This window comes from Puma concolor, chromosome A1 (genome assembly GCF_028749965.1).
Source record: "Puma concolor isolate L17-30 chromosome A1, mPumCon1.1.hap2, whole genome shotgun sequence".
NCBI classification, from domain to species: domain Eukaryota; kingdom Metazoa; phylum Chordata; class Mammalia; order Carnivora; family Felidae; genus Puma; species Puma concolor.
In genome coordinates, this window is record NC_141667.1 from 26,269,822 (window position 1) to 26,291,886 (window position 22,065).

The following is a 22,065-nucleotide window of genomic DNA, read 5'->3' on the forward strand; positions in this document are numbered from 1 at the left end:
TGGAACACAGTATCAAAATTTCATACAACGCCAGGTGGAAAAGCAGCCTGTTTGCACAGGTGCGGACAATTCGTATTTGTTTCTTCCCACAGAGCTCACCTTCTTTCCCTAGATCCATCTCTGAAAGGCTGAGAAATGAAGACGTTCATTTTCATCCTTCTACAACAGCAATTCTTAAAATGTTGAGATGGAGGCATGGTGGGGGGTGGGGGGGGGGGGTGGGGGCAGGGTCCCAAGACCCTTTCAGGTGTTCTGAGAATAAATATTAAGAGGTAACTGTGTCCTTTTCACAGTGTTGACATTCGCACCTATGGCAAAGCCCTGGTGGGCAAAAGTGCTGGTGTCTTAGCACCAACCAAGGCACCACCACCAGATGCCATCGGTCACCACTGTATTCTTCGCTGCCACACACTACAGGAAAAAAAATTCTCTTTCACTTGAGAATGTCCTTAATGAAGGACTAAAAATTATTAATGTTATTAATCTTGACCATTATGGACAATTTAATAGTAATATGCTTTCTATTCCGTGCAATGGAGTGGGAAGTAAGCACTGAAATGGTGTTGGTCACAAGAAAGAGCACGTGTGTGCCTGAGCTGAGAGGCGAACTAGCTGCTCTTTCCATGGAATTGAAACAATGAGTGAGGAAAAAAACCAAAAAACCAAAACCCATACAGAATGAGTGCGAGTCAAACAACGGGTGTTCAGACTTTGGAATCTGGCAGATACATCCTCAAAAAAAAAAATGAAGTGACCCTGCCACTTCAAGGAAAACAACTGACAGATTGTTGCAAATAAAAAATGAACTTTCAAGCAAAAATCAGAATTGTGTAAAACTAACCTCTGACTCCAGCTGGACAGCTTCCCAAAATATACAGACTTCTGACAAGACAAAGACAATGCTAATGAATGTGATTTCTTAAAATTTTAGAGAGAGAGCATGAGATCGAGCACAAGTGGGGGAGAGGGACAGAGGAAAAATCCCAAGGATTCTCCTTCTCTCCCCCTCTCTCTGCCCCTCCCCTGTGTGCGCTCTCCCTCAAAATAAATAAATAAACTTAAAAAAAAAAGTTGGACATTCAACTGACTGAGCTCCCATGCACTTCTGATTTTTATATTATATAAGGAAGTTAATATTTGGATGATCTGCATAGCCCAGTGAACCAACATTTTCCAAATGACCACTATATAACGTCATAAAACCATTCATGTTTTAAGATCTATGACAAGTACAAGACAGACCCATGGGTTTTAATTTAGCAGAGAATGAAAAATTCATTATATTTTCAGATTCCTTATTGCAATTAACCTTTATGAAACTACCAATCATTTTTTTTTTTTTTTGGTGTACCATCAAAGAACAATATTCTCAGTTATCTGAAAAGGCTAATAAATATTCCTCCCTTCCCCAAATATAGATCTGTGTGAGGCTGGATTTTCATGTACTTCAACCAAACGCTACCATACTAGAACACACTGAATGAAAGGGGCAGATAGAAGAATTCGGTGGTCTTCTATTTTTAAGAATGTAAAACACTGTTATCCTATGTTTTTGTTTGTTTTGAACAATAGTTATTTTTCACAAAAATATGTCACTTACATTAAAATGTAGTTAAGTTTATTGCTAAAATAAGCAGTAAGTTTTGTTTTATTTTTCATATGGCAAATATGAAACAATATAATCCACATAAACAAAAACTCCTTGAAATCCTCAATAATGTTTTAGAGTGTTGAGCACTAAGACCAGAAAGTGTGAAAACCACAGCTCTCAATCAAAGGTTGCAAACTGGTGGGACATGAGCCAACTCTAGCCCAAAGACCAGAGTTTTTTAAACATCTAAATCAGTTGCATACATTTAGAAACTGGGAAAACTCACAACTCACATAAAAATCCCTATCTCTGGCTTCTCCTGAAAAATCAGATATCTGGCAAGACAAGGCCCATATTCCCACACAGCACAAATTGGCTGGCACAGAGAAGCAGACTCCCCTTAACTCAGGCGGATGGTATCTGGTTCACTGCCAAGGGCCAAGCTCATTACCTACTTGCCTGCATGGGCTTCTGAGCACGTGACCTCTGATTAAACATCTCGACTCCCATACAGGAATGACCTTTTTGGTGAACAAGCCATGTGCACAGCACAGCATTTATTTATAATTCTCATTCCTTACTAAATTCCCTGAAGGCTTGGCAACTCCCACCACCAATTAGAAACTGGAGTAACTGCCAAAGTATTGCTTTCTTTGATCAGTGACACATTAAATATGGCTCCCATCCCAGTCTATTCTGTGAAAAATAAGTTAGTTCTCCATGTTGCCTCTGGGAGAAAACATGGCCACGCCCACTCAAAAATTAATAGTGGGGCCCAAAAGAATCTTAAACCTTATTCCCTTAGGGTGGTCAGCTAGCTCAGCCTCAAAATGATTTCAGGTGTTAAATCAGGCTGGCTTTCAACACTAGACAGATACATAATCCTCTTAAATCTCTAAGATGTTTCTGCTAAAAACTCTACTGCATCTGTGAAAGCTTTAGAGCTCTGTCCTAGGGAGCCTCAAGTCTGAGAGAGAAACTTTTTTAGTGACTCCCTGAGATATTTATGGATCAGTTTTGAACGGAGGACCAAAGCCAATGGCTTTAAATAGAATAATTTGTCAGAATGGGTTGATGAGCAACCCACAGCTATTAGGGTTTCTAGATGTACTTACTGGTATGCCGTGACCCTGAAAGCGTGACAACTCCTCTTCGGGAAGAGGGGTGGGGACAACAAAGTATGCTGGCAATCTAGAAGAAAGAGATGTCACCAGTTTTAGTACTAGAGTAATTCACTAAATATGAAAGCTCAACTTTAATGAACTGAGGAAGCGAAAGCAGAGTGGCAGGACATGAACCTTATTTTCCTGTTGAGAAGAGCAAATGCACATGAATTATCTCTGGCCAAGTCAGTTGGGACTCTGGGTTCAAATCCTAGCTCTGCCTCTGATTCTGTGTGACCCTAAGTAAGCTACCCCACCTCTCTGGGTCTGTTTCCTCATCCATGAAATGAGGGGACTGGAATATGTGATATCTAAAAATATATGAATTCCAAAATTGGGAGTGATCTTTCTCATCATATAGTGGCAATTAAGCATCCATGTTGTTTCAGTCAGACCAATACGAAAACCAGTAATTAAGATGACTGCTGCCTAGGGGCACCTGGGTGGCTTGGTCAGTCAAGCATCTGACTCTCGGTTTCAGCTCACATCATGATCTCATGGTCTGTGGGTTCAACCTGTGTTGGGCTCCGCACCGACAGCATGGAACCTGACTGGGGTTCTCTCTCTCTCTCCCTTTCTCTCTGCCCCTCCCCCTGTTTGTGGTCTCTCTCTGAAAATAAACGAACTTAAAAAAAAAAAGATGACTGCTGCCGAGACATTTTATCAAGCACTCTGACAACAACAAACAAATAAGTGTTTACTGTATGCCAGACTCTAATTAGGTAACACAAATTATTCATTTAATCCTCCTGACAACTCTTATGAGGTATGTACTACTATTATTCCATTTCACAGATAAAGAAATTGAGACAGCGCCACTAAGGTCCTTCACAGGTTATACAACTAGTAAGCATTAGGAGAGCTACGCTCTGAACCCAACCAGTATGACTTCAGTTTCTGCATGAGAAATTTTAGGTTCTAAAAATAACCTGTTAAGTGGTAGGATGTGGGAAAGTTAGGTTTCAGAGTTGCAAAGATCAGAGCTATACAGGGACACCACCTCTTCCTCTAGTTAACAGATGCAGGTTTCTATTAATAAGAAACCTGCGTAAGTTGCATCACTGTGAGCTACAAACACCTTTCAGTCAAAGAGCTTAAAATAAAGCCTCATGGGAAATAAGAAGTTTAACTGTGGTGTAACTATAATGGAAAATAATCAGATGCCACTTGTATGCACACTGCACATTTTAAGTAAATCCGTTACATATTAGGTGATGGGACATAAGGACTTTCTAAATTGAAGAGATCAGAATTTTAATGTGATCAAGTCATTAAATCTAATCAATCCATGGGGGGGCACTATTTTAAACACCAACCGAATCTAGATTATAAGAAACAATCAAATAGCCTGGTTTCTTCAAATAAATTGCAAGAAAACAAATAATGGGGGCACCTGGGTGGCTCCCCATTGGGCGTCTGACTTCGGCTCAGGTCATAATCTCATGGCTCATGAGTTCAAGTCCCTTGTTGGGCTCTGTGCTGACAGCTCAGAGCCTGGAGCCTGCTTCGGATTCTGTCTCCCTCTCTCTCTCCCTGTCCCTCCCACACTCACACTCTCTCTCTCCTTCAAAAATAAACAAACACTGAAAAGCAAGAAAACAAATAATGGTGGGACAATCTATAGATTAAGACACTTAAGACACCTATCAATCAATGGCAAGAGATCAATCTCATTGAGTCTTGATTAATGATAAAACATAAAAAGATGAAAAATTGTTTTAAAAGTTTATAAAACAATGGGACATTCTGAATACTGACTGGCTATTGAATGGTATTGATGGTTTTAATGTTAAATTTGAAAGGGGTGACAACGGTTTTATGATTATATTTATAAAAAGAATCCTTAATTATTAGAGATGTATACCAAAATATTCATGAATGGAATGTGGTAAGGTCTGGGATTTATTCCAAAAGGATTCAAGGGGAAAATAAATAAATAAAATAAATAAATAAATAAATAAATAAATAAATAAATAAATAAATAATTCAGGGGAAACACAGAGAAAATAGGATTAGGCACGAGTTAAAAATTGCTGGGGCACCTGCATGGCTCAGTTGGTTAGGCGTCCAACTCTTGATTTCAGCTCAGGTCATGATCTCACAGGTGGGGTCAAGCCCCACACTGGGCTCTGTGCTGGCAGGTGCGCCCTCCCTGACTCACACTCTGTCTCTCTCAAAATAAAAAACTTAAAAAAAGAGAATTGTTGAAGGTGGGTGATGAATGAAAGGGAATTCATCATATTCTCTTTTCTTTTATACTGCCTGAAATTTTCCACTTAAAAAAATCTTAAAGGTGTTTAAAAAGAAAAAAGTGCCCATTATATTATAATATAAAATCAGGTTTAGAAACTACTGGTCAAGGAGAAGATACTTCAAACCATCAAAACTGTTAAGAATTATTTGGCTTTTGAAGTCTGCAGTGTCCAGAATATTTTATTAGATGTGTGCTTAAGGGGGTGGGTGGTAAGGTGTTCCTTGTTCAGGTGTTATCACTGAAGTAAAAGAAATACATACATACATAAATACCTCTTCACAAATCAACAAATACGGCTGCCCATTAAAATCACATGGGAAAATTAAAAACCTCCTTATGCCCAGGCTCCACCCCAGAACTATGAAATATCAGAAACCTGAAGAAGAAAATCCAAAGCTGGAAAGCCCTCCTGGTATAGAAACAGGATGATGGCTATTGCTCCTGCCTATTGCTCCTAGAAGACCCTACCGCTCCAGGTATGCAGCGGCATCACCTGGACAGCAGACTCTCAAGCCCAACCTCACACCTAGTGGATCAGAATCTGCACATCAACGAGCTCCCAGGTGATTTAGCTGCGCAAACTGGGAGCAGCACTGCCCTGGATGGCAGCTTATACACAGACCACTGTTTCTCAGTCTGCAGAGGGGAGCCACCTGTGTGGTGGGTTCAGCCCCAAGTCTCAGCTCCCTCCCCAGCTTAGGCCACAATATTTTTATTTTTTAGTTTATTTTTATTTATTTATTTTTGAGAGAGAGAGAGAGAGAGAGCACACACGTGCACGTGAGCAGGGTGGGTGGGGCAGAGAGAGAATCCCAAGCAGTGGCACTGGCAGCACAGAGCCCAATTCAGGGCACAAATCCACAAACCGACTCAGGGCTCAAATCCATAAACTGCAAGATCACGACCTGAACCAAAATCAAGAGTCCAATGTTCAACGGACTGAGCCACCCAGGCGCTCCTGGGCCACAGTGTTTTAAAAAATTTGCATGTCTTCCCCTACAAGTGAGGCTATTTTACAATGTTGCTTAGCCAGTTAATTTTCTCTTATAAATAGTCTTTCACCAAAGGGGGAAAAACGTCAGATCCAGTGGCTACAGAAAGGAGGGCGCACAGGGATGGACAGCTGTGCACCAGCGACGGGAGTTCAAGATGTTCTCTCCTGTCCCAGTGAACTACAAGGAAGTTCTAAGGAGTCTCTGCTGTGAGGCTCCCAATGTCCACAAACAGTTAATCTTCCCTCCTTGGAGAGCAGTCATTTTAGTCATTAGAACAAGTTTCAAGTAAACAGCCTTTCCCAATACAGGACGACTTTATTATTCAAGGAAATATTCAAAATAAATATTCAAGGAAAGTTGTCCAGTCCACTCGGGCACAGCCTTACTTAGGGTGAGGAAACCCTCAGAGTGACAACATCAGGGCAGCAATGTCTTCCTGAGGCAGCACTGGTTTATACGTTACCCTGCAGGGTAACGGGCCTTCTGATACCTTGACAGGAGGCAGGATGAGACAAAGGCCTTCAGAAAGGCTTTTCAGAAGGAAGACTGGTAAAGAGCCAGCTCTGACCTTGGGAGATGAAGCAGAAACTCAGTTTCCTATTCTTATCCAAACTGGTTGGAGTGCCCTCTCACTACTGAAGGAAGGACCTCCATTAATTTACTCATTCTATTTATTGAGTGCCTCTCAAAACCAGGCACTGTACTAGGGACTGAGGATATAGTGATGAACAAAAACAGTGTCCCTGAATCTCTCCAGAGCTGCCAGGTTGCAGAAGCAAACATTTCCAAACAGTGACACAGATAAAAATAAACTCACAATTGTAGGAAGTGTTGTGAAGAGAGGCATACAGTAAGTGCAATGAAAGCTCTCCCAGAGACCTGGCCTAGCCCTGGGAAGGCTCCCTATGAAAGTAACACCTGGGCTAATATCTGACACACAAGCTGGAAGGAACTACCCTCCTGCAGCTGAAAGACAAAGGAGCACCCCCAACAGGAGACCACTCAGGCAAGGTCTATGGCAGGGGGTCAGAGTGGCCAGGGGACTGGACAGAAGGCAGTCGGGCAGGAGTCAAACACGAAGCGCCTTGTAAATATAGGCAATGAACACTGGGGAGACCAGCAGGCTGCACCACCTTGGTCCGGGTGAGAAACAAAGCACAACTTGCCCCGTCTCTTCCCCTTGGGACAGAAAAGGGTAGAGGACGGTATGCGTGGCTGGGGCAGCCCAAGGTGGGGTGTGCTGGCACCAGGTGCTCTAAGCACTAAAATCTTGCTAAAGCTTCGTTTTCCCTGCTAACCACTCATTAAAGGCTTTCTCCCCACCTGCCTTCCCTACCAAGTATATTTTTGGTGTGCTGAGAACTACACAAATCCTAATGAATTTAATCAGTTCATGGCAGGATTTTTAAAAACATTTCTGAGAACGGGGATGCCTCCTATCAGTGTCAACATCACATTACACGCTACCACCTCCTGGGTGCAGAGATTTCTAAGTTCTTTCTGAGGGAGAGCTAGCCTTCCCTTTCCAAGCTTTGTGACTAGGAAAGAGTGGAGGAGGAGGGTGGGAATGGGGAGGTGACACTTGCTCTGCAGGTCCCTCCCCACTGTCACTCCAGGTTGTGCTGTGTCAGGAGAGCTAACTTGATAGATATTTGAGATTGATCAAAATCAAAACTGATGTGAAGAGGCCCATCAGAACCATAAATACAAAATGCTCTACAAAAATACAAATCTTATAAAACTATTAGCAGCGTGCTGGGGAATATGTCCCAAAATGATAAGATTCAAGTTTCTAAAAGAGGATTATGCAGAGTCATCCTTTAAAAATGTAGGTCAGATCACATCACGCCTCTGCTCAAACTCCTCCTCACCGCATGATAAATTCTGAAAGCCTCCTACCATAACCATCCAACCACCCCTCTGCGCCCTGACCTCACCCCTACTCCTCTGTCCCCTGATGACTGCTCCCCAGCCCCTGGGCTCCTTACTGTTCCTCACAGAAGCCAGACTAGATTCCACCTCAGGGTCTTTGACTTTGCACTGTCCCCTGTGCCTGACCAACCTCCGCACCAACACCCCCCAGCACTCCCTAGTCCGTTGCTGATTTAATTTTCTCCACAGTACTTACTACCTTTTAATACACTCTATTCACTTATTTGTTCTCTCATAGTTTGCCTCCTGCCAGAATGAAAGTTCCAGGAGGGCAGGAATTCTTAGTGCTGTATCTCCAGTAGCTAGGTCACTACCTGGCATGACAGTAGCCACTCAAAGATTTTTACTGAATAAAGTGCCCAAGAAAAGTAAAGCAAATACACAATATAAATTCAGAAATGCCTCTAATCATTTTACACTTGGACTACAGATAAAATGGAAAAAAAGACACACACAAAAAGACACAAATTCATTTCTGAATGTTTTAAGGGACACCTTAAGGTTTTCTTAAGCATGGTTTCAATGTGGGAAAATGTGGCAACCTCACATCCTGCTGATGGGAGTGTAAAATGGTACAGTCACCGTGGAAAACAGTCTGGCAGTTCCTCAAACAGTTAAACAGAGTTACTACATGAGCCAGCAATTCTACTTCTAGGTGTATATATAAATATATATACACAAAAGACCTGGAAACCTCTGTGCACATAAAACCTTGTATACAAATGTTCATAGCAGCATTATTCAAAATAGCCAAAAAGGGAACACAACCCAATGTCTATACACTGATGAGTAAATAAAATGTGGTACATCCATACCATGGAATCTTATTCAACAATAAAAATGAATGAAATTCTGATACATGCAACAACATGGACGAGCCTTGACAACATCACAGTAAGTGAAAGAAGCCAAGCATAAAGACCACTTTACAATATGATTCCATTTACATGAAATCTCCAGAATAAGCAAACTATAAAGACAGAAAGTGGACCAGAGGTTACCTAGGGCTAGGGGTGTTGAGGGCACATGAGGGGCAACTACTAAGGGGCATGAGGTTTCTTCTAGGGCTGACGAAAATGTTCTAAAATGGACTGTGGTGATGGTTTCACGCTCTGTGAACAGATCTCAAAATACTGTGTACTTCAAATATGTGAACTGTATGGCATGTGAATTCAATCTTAATAAAGCTGTTAAAAAAAAAAAAAGGCAAAGCACTGAATGCTTACCTTTCACAGACTTTATAGCCTTCATTGACACTCACTGCTTTGTACTTGACACTGCCTTTGGTCCGCTCCAATTCCCAACACCAGTCCTTAAGTGTGTCAAACATCACCGTATGGTTCCTGGGATCAGTGGCTAACAAAACAAATTTGAAAAGACAATGAAATCTTGTCGTGAAGTACAAGTATTTTCATGATGTGAAAGTAGATCTCTAAGCCCCAATTTTGTCCACTAAGCCCATTTTTATCCAAGCACAGTAAATTCACTGCTTAATCCTAACCTGGTTCCTTTTTTTTTGTCATTAACCCAAAATTATGACCAAGGGCCTGTCTCCTCATACTAGACATGTTCCTGCTCCACTCCTTGCAAAAGTAATTTGTAGCTCCATTTTCAGTCATCTGACCATGAGATAATTTACATAACATAAAAGATCCTGTGAAGCACTAGAAGACAGGCTTGGCACAAATGCTAAAATAATAAAATATTTTTAGCCCTACCAACATGTGCATAAGATGGCAAACTCATTTGAATAGCATGTCAGATGCCTGAATGTAAATCTTCCCTCAGTTTGAAGATGACCGCCAGCAAGAGGATTTTCCAGTGTGACACCTGGTTACTAAAGGCCATCACCAGATCAGACAGCCACAGTGAGGGTTGGGGCTTATAAAGGACAGCGCCCTGGTGATGGAGAATTCTGCCCCTCACCCTGCCCTGCTACTCCCTGCTAGGAGGAAATGTCCAGGAGCGTTACTCTTGCAACCGGACAGATGTGTCCGTGGCCCTCTCCCAAGCCATAGACTGCAGGGTGGCACGCACCAAAACGGTCTCAGGTATTTATGCAAATCAGTTACTTCAAGCCCTTTGTTGCACATCAAAACACACACACACACACACACACACACACACACACACACACACACACACACAAAACCCAAGACTTTTGGGAAAAACAGTGTTTGATAAAACTCCCCCATGCTTTTTTTTTTTTTTTTTTTGAAAGAGACAAAGAGAATGTGAACAGGGGAGGGGCACAGAGAGAGGGAGACAGAATCCCAACAGGCTCCCCGAGGTCAGGGCGCAGAGGCCAACGCAGGGCTCTAACTCATGAACCGAACTGTGAGAACATGACCTGAGCCAAAATCCGGAGTCAGATGCTTAACCGGCTGAGCCACACAGGCTACCCTCCCCCATGCTCCTTTTAATCAAATCATATCATAGTACAAAAGATAATAGGAATAATGACAAAAACAGTGATTACACTTATATAGCCCTTAGTACGTGCCAGGTGCCGTTCTGAGCATATTACATCTTATTAACTCAATCTTCATAATCCTACAGCATATGCAGTATTAATCCTCCATTTTATAGATGTGGCACAGAAAGGTCAAGAAACTTGCCTAAGGTCACAGAGCTAAGCAATGACAGAACCAGAATTAAAACCCACGCAGCTATAAGGGATTTCCATAAAGTAATAAATGCAAAAAAAAAAAATTCCCCATGAACACAAATAATAATACTCCAATTCAAAAACAGATAATATTCTTAGCAACACCAGTAAGTCCTTCCCTAAAATGCCATGTCTTCAGTATTCAGGACCTTTCAGCCAAATCACATTCATGAATTATCAAGCCAGGAAATAACTAAAGATGTTCAGATTGCAAAGCACCCACCTCTACACACCCCTACTCAATGCAAAAGCTAATTGGTCAATTAGCATCTATCAGTTATAACATTTACTTCTCAAAAAATGGGGGTGGGAAGGAGGATAAGAAAAAGATGGAATTAAAATAGAATAAAAGATGCCACATATCCTCGGCCTTCTGGCACACAAAAAAAAGGCACCACACGGTGAAGAAACTGCCAGAGTCAATCAAACGAAGGGCTTTGGAACACAGATCAACCCAGTGTTGGCGAGCCAAGAAACTGTCCTATGTAGAGTCTGGACCAAGAATCAGGATATAAGGAAAAAGCAGAATTCCTAAAAACAGAGTATGATTTTTCAAATACAAACTCAATAAATGTTTATAAAAATTACAGTAACCAACAAATAAGTCATATTTTGTATATCTTATATTGCAACAAGCTATTATAAGCCAGTTACCCAGCACTTATATGTACAGCTCCACTGAAAAGATCTGTCATTCATAAAGATGAACTTATGAAATTAAGGAACTAATTTTATGTTCGGTCTAACAGTAGAGCTGAGCATTATCTTAAGTTAGTGTGTAATCAAGTCTCTAAACATAATCCACCCCAAATAATATGCAGTTACACTTTCAATTAACCCTCTTTAACTCACTGCACCTTAAATGCCACACATTTAACAATTTATAATCTTTACGACACTTCATCAGAGGCATGAATGCTGCTGTTTTGAAAATGAGAAAACAGATGCCCCAAGAGTTTAGTGTCATCCCCAGGATTACACAGCTACTGAGCAGCTGGGCAAGGATTTGAATTCAGGTGGGACAGACCCCAAAATTCACAGCTCTTCTACTAGGTCACCAGAGTTCCCAAAAGGCAACCTGCTCTTTCAGATATCTACATCTCTGCACATGCTAATCCCTCTGCCTAAAATACTCCTCCTCGCCCACCAGACACTCCCATACCTCCACTAACTGCTCAGGCACCCCCTGTGCCCTGTGTCCCTGGCAGGCCCTTCCACCAGAGGACACAGCTCTCCGCTGCCTCTGCTTGACTTGATGCTCAGAGGATGGGGATTTAGTTGTATTCACATCCATCCCCACAGTCCTGACCCACAGCAAGCGTTCAAAAAATGCCGACCAAATGAGCAGTTCAACTTTGTACTCCAGCATGCCACTTCTCTGACGAAAAGCATGTAACACCCAGAGTCACTTGACATCAATGTGACCTTACGGGTGACGGGCAGAGTGAGTGCACGGACCGAGGAGAGAGATGGAGGGAAGGTACAGACATCTGAGGAAACACTGAACAGTGCTGAGCATTATTGATAGCTAATTCAGATGACTGAAGTTTCTTAGTAAAGGACTGTTCCCTGAACTGAAGGGCAAACACTTGGGATTTTAAGTTATGTAAGCACACTTGTTTTCTGATGTGCTCCCTTATATACAACTATTCCAATTCCCCCTAAATATCTGCTACAGAGCACGTTCTGGTTGTTTAAAATTTTTTTTCAATGTTTATTTATTTTTGGGACAGAGAGAGACAGAGCATGAACGGGGGAGGGGCAGAGAGAGAGGGAGACACAGAATCGGAAACAGGCTCCAGGCTCCGAGCCATCAGCCCAGAGCCCGACGCGGGGCTCGAACTCACGGACCGCGAGATCGTGACCTGGCTGAAGTCGGACGCTTAACCGACTGCGCCACCCAGGCGCCCCTGGTTGTTTAAAGGCTTTCTAGAATGCAAAACATTCTCTTGAGTGTTATGAAATGAGATCAAGTACATTAAAGTGAAAAAAAAAGAACCCAGGAATAAACAGGATTATTTTAAACTTATCTGAATTTTGCTTCTCTATAGTCTCACATTCCCAGTTATGTTGATTTTATCTTTCGTAAGAAATAGTCAAGCCAATAATCCCTCACAAAAAGCACATAAACCTAAAAGATAAGTTAAAGCAACAAAGATCGCAGGAAAAAAGAAAAAAGTTTTTTTCTTTTCTTTTCTTTTTTTTGATAAGAATCTTGAATGAATCACCCAAGCAAGAGGCAACCAGTTGCTGGGAGAGAGGAAAAAGCTCATGGATGGGTTTTCTCCTGCTAGTTTCTGTAGGAATTGAAAGGGTCTGCCTGCAAATTACAGCCCAGAAGACACTCACCTGCATGGTTTTGTGCAGCAGCAGCATAGGAAAACAGAAACAATCGCTTAAGCAGTTTGGGAGCCTGGGTGTGATGGATTATGCCACTGACAATCTAGAAAAGAACCAAACAATGGGTATAGTCATGCTTTTGGCAGATAAACACTGCGTCTAGGTTTTCAGTCATGCTAATAGGCTCCTCTGGGCAGCACACAAACACAAACTCTTGTTGAGGTCTCTATGATCTTATCTTTTGGAATAATGCCAAATAAATGGAATGTTAACAATTTTGTCAGGTTTTCTAAGAGCTTTGAATTTCTAGGGAAATTTTTAAAAACCATCTAATTTCTCAAAATCAAGGTGCTACAGAAGCTTAAGTGCCATATTCAGATATTCTAAAAATCTGACACATCAGAGACAGAGGGCTAATATCAGACAATAAGCAAGACATTTAGCTATTCTGATCCACTTGTGGCCTTTACAACCTTCTTCTAGAAGATCAGAAAAAGAAATCAATCCATTGTGCTTTTTGTTTGAAGTTGCAAACTAAAGTATGTTTGGATAGATGACTAAAATCATCATTCAAAATGAAGTTTCTGGCTTCTCTGGGACTTTTCCCTGTCTGCACCACTCATTTCCTGCTCAGAATAGATACCAGAGTCATGCTTATTGTTCTAACTGAACTCTCACACTCCCTAAAAGAAAACCAAGGATTTACTTGTAAGTGTGCACAACTCAACTGTAACCAGAAACAACAGGTGAGCTGCGCCCCCCCCCCCCCCAACCAGGTCTCCCCTGACGTATTTACCATTACAGTGGCAAGTTTGAGACCTTTGATACCTCAGTAACACAAATCTTGGAAGTTACAGTGACCCCTGTAACCAGTTCATACAGTTATATATTTCAATTTGCTGAAGCAACCAGATTAAGTTTCCTTAATGTCCAAAATCACAGGCCTCATTTGGTAATTCAGCTTTGCCCGTCCGACCCTATACCACTTCCTCCCTCCCGCATACTTCTACTACCTCCCAGGTACGAACTCATCCATTCCAGGAGCTGGGGGTCCCTGCTACTACTTTTTGGAAAGACTGTCAGGTGTGGGGGAAGAAGGGTGCCTCCTGACCCTGGTTTCCCACCTCCCACTCTTCAGTTTCCAGGAATCAAAACATTACGAACTGAAGAATTAAAGGTAAATGGGTGCCAACATAATAGACATGTTTTCCCCAATTCTCTCTCAATTCTAATCAAAGCATATGGGATTATAACCAATTTCACTTTGCAGACAGGCATGTTCCCCCCTCCATCCTCATACAATATAAGCCAAAAATAAGAGTTAGTGGTAAAACCTGATGGGAAAGAAAACCTAAAAATACATGCAACTAGTTACCCTTTTGACTTCCTCTTCTTTTGTGTACCTCAGACAGAAGTGGAATACCCGGAGGTCTTTGCAGTGGATGATGAGTTTCTCGGGGTATTTCTTCAGTTGTCCAAAGAGAGTTTTTTTTTTCTCATCAAACACTACACACCAACGATGAAATCAGGAAGGGAAATCATGTTAGAAGGCAAAAAGTCAATGCTAAGGAAACAAGAAAGACTATTAGGACCTCTCAAAAGTAAGAGGAAAGGTGCTGTCTTCTAAGTAATTGTGAGCAAGGGCCCGGCTCTGAGAATGTGCAAGGCTCTTCGTTCCTCTGCACGAGACCAAAACGAACTGGCCACTATCGGCAAAACTGACTCCAAAAGCTAACATTACAAAAAATGAAAGGGAGTCACTAGGGACATGCTTTCAGGACAGTCAACTCCTGGGTTTATGGCCAGGGGCCCCTCCCTGTCCCGGAGTTCGGACCAGGCTGCACCTACTGGTGTTGGGATCTAAACAGCTACTGAATGATTTCTGAAAAAGCCCTGACTGAAAAAATAGAGAAGTGAAGCACAGAGAAGCTTGACCCTTAGCAGAAAAGACATGGAGTACAAGTCTTTCTCAGATTAGACTTTACAGTAAAACCTACACAGCTAACATGGACAGCCACAAGTGTGATCTAGCATATAGTGGCCCTGTCTGGGCACCTGGGTGGCTCAGCCGGTTAAGCATCCAACTCCTGATTTCGGCTCAGGTAGTGATCTCACGATCGTGAGATGGAGCCCCATGTCAGGCTCCGCCCTGGGGGTGGAACCTGCTTAGGATTCTCTCTCCCTCTCTCTCTGCCCCTCCTGGCTCATGCATGCATGTTCTCTCTCACTCTCAAAATAAACAAACACTTAATGGCACTGTGGAGTCTCAGAATAGGTTCCAAGTTCAAGTCCAAGTTCCCCCAGCTAAGTGACCCCAAACAAGCCACTATACATCTCAATTTTATCATCCATAGAACTGATTTAAACAAAATAAATATGTAAAGAAATCTTAGTAAACTGTAAAGGACCATAAAAATATTGTCATTATCAGCTATACTTTCAAAGGCTGGCAACACCCCAGGGGAAAAGATACTTACCTCCATAAATCTGATCAACACAGTGGAGTGTTATGTCATTTTCTCCTATAACCTTATTCTTAAATTGGGTTTCCTAAAAGATTCAAAAGGAAACAACTGTGACTCTTTTCTGTGCCCTATTAAACATTTAAAGGCAGAGCAAATCACCGATTTCCAACTACACATTAAAAAAACCAGAGAGGGGATGGAAGAATGGGTGAGGGTGGTCCAAAGGTACTAACTTCCAGTTATGAGATAAATCGTGGGATGTAATGCACAGTATGGTGATTATAGTTAATAATACTGTATTACATATTTGAAAGTTGCTAAGAGAGTAATTTTAAAAGTTCTCATCACAAGGAAAACAAATTGGTAACTATAGGAAATGACAGATGTTAACTAAACCTACTTTGGTGATCATTGTGCAATATATACATATATTGATATACATCTATCAAATCATTCTGTTATACTCCTTAAACTAATGCAATGTTATTATTTATATCTCAATAAAACTGAGGAAAAATAGAGTGTACACTCTAAAAAACAAACAGGGAGATGGAGGCACATTCCCCGAGTAAGAGATGATGAAGTGTGCAAGGAAAGCTGGTAAGCACCTTGTTTTCAAAGCCAGGCACAACATGCCATTCCTGGGCTGCTCCCAGGCTAACCGGCCGTGCCACACACAATCACTCTGGGAGGTTAGAGTCCTCACAAATGCAAACAGGTGAGTGACAGAGCTACGGGAAGCCAGGTTTAGGAAGCAAACGCTGGGAGATTCAAGTATCTGTGAATGCTGTCTTTATTTGCACAGGACAAGGAGCCAAGCCACTAGAGCAGACAGCAGCACAGAAGCCCACACTCCAAGACAGCCAGGGTGGGCTGGGACAGCTGGGTTTGCATCAACGTACAGCGCTCTCCGAGTGGCGTGGGCAGGCCTCTCCTTCACTCCACTGCCCATTCTCCAGGTCTTACAAGGGCACTGCTACTCAGGGCAAAGGAAACCCGAATTCAAGTGCTGCAAGCATCAGTTTCATAATCGAACTCAGTTCTTGAATTTGAGGGACAGCTTAGTACAGAGAAAACACGGGGAACTAGTATTAGGGGAGATTAGTGATTCCAATGAGTGATACATACTGTGCTGAAATACAGAAGAAAGTAAGAAAAAGTTGATGGTGTCAACCTATGAAGTCAGATGCAAGCCAGTGTGACCTGGGGCACTTAGAATGGCCCTACAACTGAAAAGAGGTTCCAAAGGACAGACGGCATTCTGGTGTTGAGGACCTCTGTCGTTGGTGTTTCATGTGTGTTGTGAGGGTGGTGAGCGTGGTGGGGAATTGAGGAGCTGGGAAAAAAGACAATGGGGCCACAATTTTATTGCTCCCCACAAACTGAGCCAAACGCAGTTCATACATACATCATTATCCAATGCAGAGTCATCATCGCCCAAGAAAGCAATCTTGAAGTCCGTGCAGACAAGTTTCCCATAGATCCCACGCTGACAGGAATCTTCCTGGACATACTTCAGCACCGTGCTGGCTTCACAAAGCAGCTGTTCACCTGATCGAAACCAAACAAGCCCTCCTCAGAGTCCTCAGGGAACATACAGTATGCAAACAGTAAAAGCCTCCCCAGCTCCATTCCCGGGAAAGACAAACACAGACTACACTACAGCCCTTCAGAACTCTACGCTTTCCAGCACAGCAGGAGCGGCAAACCTTAGGTGTGGAGATGAAGCAGAGCAGGGACCACTCATAAGTGAACGCAAAATGGCTGATACACCTTCACACAGGGCATTTCTCTACCTTTTCACTGTGAACCAGGAAAGTGTCCAATAGGTGGAAATGATCTCAGCTACACTTGCAAGTGCAGACCTCAGTGTTCCTATTACTTGGGCCCAAGCAGGTAGGTGTGGTATAGAAATGAATGAAAATGAATGAATGAAAATGACCCTAAATGAATGAAATCAGAAAGGCTCTGGAACATACAGCTCAAGCCCACTTTGTGGTGAGAGTGGGCCATCTCTCACTCTGCAATCACTGAAAGATGGCGGGTGCCTCCCTGGCCAAAGGGCTCGCAGGTGGCTTCCTCAGACACAGAGGTGCAGCTTGATCACATTCATTCTGGCTCCACAGAGAAGGATGGGAGGAAAAGGGAGGTCAGAGGTTTGTGGGAAAAAATTGTTTCCTCTCTTTCTTAGTTGAGAGTATTTCCTCTCAGTGTGTCGCCTTTCCTGCTCTATCTGCAAGCACCCCGCCTGCATGAGAAGCTGTATTTCCTGCAGATAGAGAGTTCTTCTCTTTACAGTCAGAAAGATAAGGATTTAGGGATAGGCAAGCATTCTCTGCTCCATGGAAGAGAAGCTCATGAGGGCTGGACATGTGGGTGAGAGCAGGAAAAGGAGAAGGATATGGAAGAAATAAAAAATCAAGTGCAAATATTTTAGAACAAAAAAGAAAAGGCATTTTCTTCCCCTTCAACAGACAACCATTTCAGACCCTCAGAATCTCCCTCTGGATATTCTCCTCAATGACTTTAAATTTACTTTTTGGCTCAAAATTCACTTGGTCTAACTTGCAACATGAAAATAAAGAAGGCTTTCAGACACTCAGACAATCAAGGGACACATATTATGGTATATTTTTCCACCTCCCAAGGGGTTAATTCCTAAGGAAATACAAAAAGATGGCTCAGTCACTAGGTCGGCCTCTACTGAGACCACAGAGCTTGAAGAAAACAATGAAGCTGGGGCCTCGTTATGGTTTAAAACAGTCCCAGAAAAAGCGCCTCAGCTGGTTCAAGGTGGAAAATATATGAGCAAAGCTTCCTGTGCTTTTTTCAACTCCTAGTGTGAAACAGCTTTTAAGTGTGAGTGTGTCCCTGAGACCAGGCAGGCTGTGTCAGTCAGTGGCCGCGCACTGGAGACGAGACATGGGCACACAGCAGCTAACACAACACCCAGCGATGTGCTAGTCGGTCAGCAAGGCACATGCTGTGCCACAGCCACCAGCTTGCGTGTGCAGATAAAGTCTCGAATCGTGGGAGGTGGGAGCTGGAAAAGCTCATGGTCTGGTCTAAGAAATGGAGGCTGCGCATCTAGAAGAGACTTGAGGTACTCCAGGGGATGGGCGAATGCACGTAGCATTGAGCTAAAAATGAAAGTTAATATCAGAATCTATAACCCAAGAAAAGGAAGGAAAATGTGGTATATGGATTAAGGTTTAGGCCATTATTGTAAAAAAAATAAACAAAAAAACATACAAACCTTTGAAACTTAGACATTTTTTTTTTAAGTTTCAGGACCCCAATATATTTACCAAATAAGGTGGATCAGTCAGAAACTTGTGTGTAATCATATCCTCCCAATAAACTGGAATAAGGTAAACAGTACCAGAATGAGGCCTCTACTGTCTGGGGGGAAATATATCTAAAAACAAAAACTCACAAAAAAAAGGCTACTGGGATTAGAAAAAAGAAAATGGAAGAACTTAATGCACAGTTCCCAGGACAGCCCCACATATGGAAGGGGACAGACCACCAAGTAGTTTCCGTTTCTGAATTCAGAAATGATTAAAGCTTGACTGAAGGTATAGAGTCACTCTCTTCCATCTCAAAAATATCCAACCAATCCAGACTCCTCAGTGATGACCTCAGAGCAAAGCCCTGGCAGTCCCAAGGTTAGTAAACCACAGCCTGCCTGGCACTTATGCTCAGATGCAGAAGACCACAGGTGAGGCCACCCACCAACGCTGCCGGGGGAGCCTGGGCAGCCGTGCTAGTCTAGGGCAGCTGCACGGAGAAGAGGGATGTAGGGCTCTGGAGAGGACCAGAATTTTCCTGACTGAAGACCAGAATCCTGGATGTGTCCAAGTACAGTGACGCAAAAAAGGCTTCATTTGCTTGTGAAGGAGGTGAATTTGCCAGGTTGATTTTCATCAACTTGCGGGGAGGGGGAAACAAAAATTCTAGGCAGATGTTATAATACTCAGACCTAATATGTAGTGATTGAACTAAAGACCTTGATATTTTTGTCCAACTCATTCCCGTTATATGCCTTCTGGATGAAAACAAAGGAGTTTATATATAGCAATACTAGGGATGACATAATTTATCACTGGCTTTGAGTGGCACATGAGGTCTGATGCTAAACGACCGTTACCTGGCAACAAGTGAAGAGTGACTTCCTTCTCTGTTACTTCCTTCTCGTTTGTGTGAATTTCCTAAAAGAGAAGAGCAAAGGGTAATATTTTTCTTTGTTTAAGGGCTCAAAATGAGTAACATAAAGCCATGTTTTCAGAATACACACTAAAATGTCACATACCCTCAGGAGTTTTTTGACAAGCTAGTTACTTTTTAAAAATGTATTTTTAACAAAAAGACAGAAAATTCCAGCAAATTAGTCCAGTGCACTAACCTATTTAGGATTGACAACTATTAGTTGCCCCCAGTGGAGGGGCAGGGATGAGCACTCCCTACCTAAAGGAACAACTGTTACACAGAAAGTAAGGCAGCTCAAACACAGAGTCAGAGAGGGAATGGAAGACATTTCACAACATGGCTCCTCTCTTCCTCCAGTGAGAATCAAGGATCGAAAACAAAAGATGACTGTGTGTTCTTGAGACATAATAGATATATGTAAAGGGTTTGAAGAACAGGAAAATATGAATGTATCAAGTCAGTACTCGACCCATCTACTCTGTAGCATACCAAGACCCAGTAAAGGCAGATGGGAACATTCTAAATTACCTAAAACCACGGCACCTGGGTGGCTCAGTTGGTTAAGCATCTGACTCTTGATTTTAGTTGTCATGATCCCGCAGTTTTGTGAGTTTGATCCCCATTGTCAGGCTCTGCACTGACCCTGCAGAGCCTGCTTGGGTCTCTCTCTCTCTCTCTCTCTCTCTCTCTCTCTCTCTCTCTCTCTCTTTTCCTCTCCCTACCCGCCCCCCCACCCGCCCCCGTCTACACACACACACACCCCTCCCCTGCTCATGCTCTCTCTCAAAATGAATAAACTTAAAAAATAGATTGATAATAACCTATAATTATTTTTTTAACTTTTTCATTTTTTTAATGTTTATCTTTATTTTCGAGACAGAGCATGAGTGGGGGAGAGGCAGAGAGAGAGCAAGACACAGAATCAGAAGCAGGCTCCAGGCTCTGAACTGTCAGCACAGAGCCAGATGCGGAACTCAAACCTACGAAAGGTGAGATCATGACCCGAGCCGAAGTCGGACGCTCAACCGACTGAGCCACCCAGGTGCCCCTTTAAACTCTTCTTAAACATTTATTTTTGAGACAGCACAAGCTGGGGATGGGCAGAGAGAGAGGGAGACACAGAATCTGAAGCAGACTCCAGGCTCTGAGCTGTCAGCACAGAACCCGACACGGGGCTTCAACTCACAGACCACGAGATCATGACCTAAGCAGAAGTCGGATGCTCAACCGACTGAGCCACCCAGGCGCTCCAATTATTTATTTATTAATAAATAATAAAATAAATAAACAAACAACCTAAAACCACAAGGCACTGCCATGGGATATAATCACTTCTGATAAGGAATCAAAGCCAGGTTTTATGTCACTGTTTCTCAATGAAAATATCTCCAAATGCCTTCATGTTGGGTTCACTGTTTATTGGGTATTCAAACATAATTAGCAATCCTTAATGAATTAATGGAACAAAGCAACAGTCATAAGTGGCTGTTAACATAACAACAAGAGAGGCCTGGTGAGTCTCCTAAAGCAATCTACCACACCATCTATTAAGTATTCTTGCCAAAATATCTAACTTCAATCAGCTTGACTTTCTATGTCAATCTACCAATTTATAAGAAACACCAGGACATGTTTATAAGAAACATGTTAAATGACACCATGGGGATGCAACAAGTCAAATCTTAACTGTGGAAAATTCTATAAGACACAACCAACTTTGTCAACAAAGAAAACTGGAATTTGTTTTGTTTTTTGGCATAAGGCTCTGGGTGGTAGGAGTTTTCTAAAATTGTTAATTCAGGTTGAAATAAGCATTACAAGAAACTTGGGAACAGCCGAGGCAGGAAGAAGCAAGACAGCCTATCTCAAGGCTGAAGAAGAAAGTCAGAGCTGTTTCAGAGAAAGAGCTGTTTCAGAAAATACACCACTCTGAGTGTGATGTATTTTAGAGATGCCCACAGTTTACATCCCAGAAGATGCTAATAAATCAAGTCCTTCTGAGGCAGTGCTTCTTAGATGTGGGGAGTGTTCCATCACCTGTGGATCTTGTTACCTCTTTAGGTGCTCAGGCCTCACCACGAGTGTAAAAAATCAGAGTGCAGGGGATGCAACTGGGCCTTTGGTTGTGCAAAAAACTCCCCAGATGATTCTGATGAATTGCTCTATGTTGTGCAAGAGGGACTATATTGCATATGTAAATGCTACGAGTGTTTTGGTAATTTAGAAATTCTCATGGAGTTTTCATCGTCTGTTATTGGCACAGAACTAAATGAAAGCACTATTATTTTTGACAGGTCTATCATCTTTCTCTGAGGACAGAGCAAAACGATTCATTAAATTCAATCACCTGTTAGAAAACTAGTGATCATCTTGACTAGTGCCTGGAATTCAGTTCAAACACTGCAGCCAGCTTGGAGAGGGCTACCCTATTGTTTTGTCTCCAAAAGT

At 42.4% G+C, this 22,065-nt stretch overlaps 1 protein-coding gene across 4 annotated transcripts in view; it reads right to left on the minus strand.

The window, feature by feature from the left end:
* MTMR12 (myotubularin related protein 12) overlaps nt 1–22,065 on the minus strand; it is a 66,829-nt gene that overhangs the window by 21,768 nt on the left and 22,996 nt on the right. For all 4 annotated transcript variants that reach the window (XM_086676505.1, XM_086676524.1, XM_025924346.2 and 1 more), the window contains 7 exons: nt 19,559–19,619; nt 16,817–16,959; nt 15,421–15,493; nt 14,319–14,449; nt 12,953–13,046; nt 9,162–9,291; nt 2,707–2,782 (listed from right to left, as the gene is read on the minus strand). In XM_086676505.1, the coding sequence (XP_086532631.1) occupies nt 2,707–2,782; nt 9,162–9,291; nt 12,953–13,046; nt 14,319–14,449; nt 15,421–15,493; nt 16,817–16,959; nt 19,559–19,619 (708 nt within the window). The remainder of the gene's footprint in view (nt 1–2,706; nt 2,783–9,161; nt 9,292–12,952; nt 13,047–14,318; nt 14,450–15,420; nt 15,494–16,816; nt 16,960–19,558; nt 19,620–22,065) is intronic.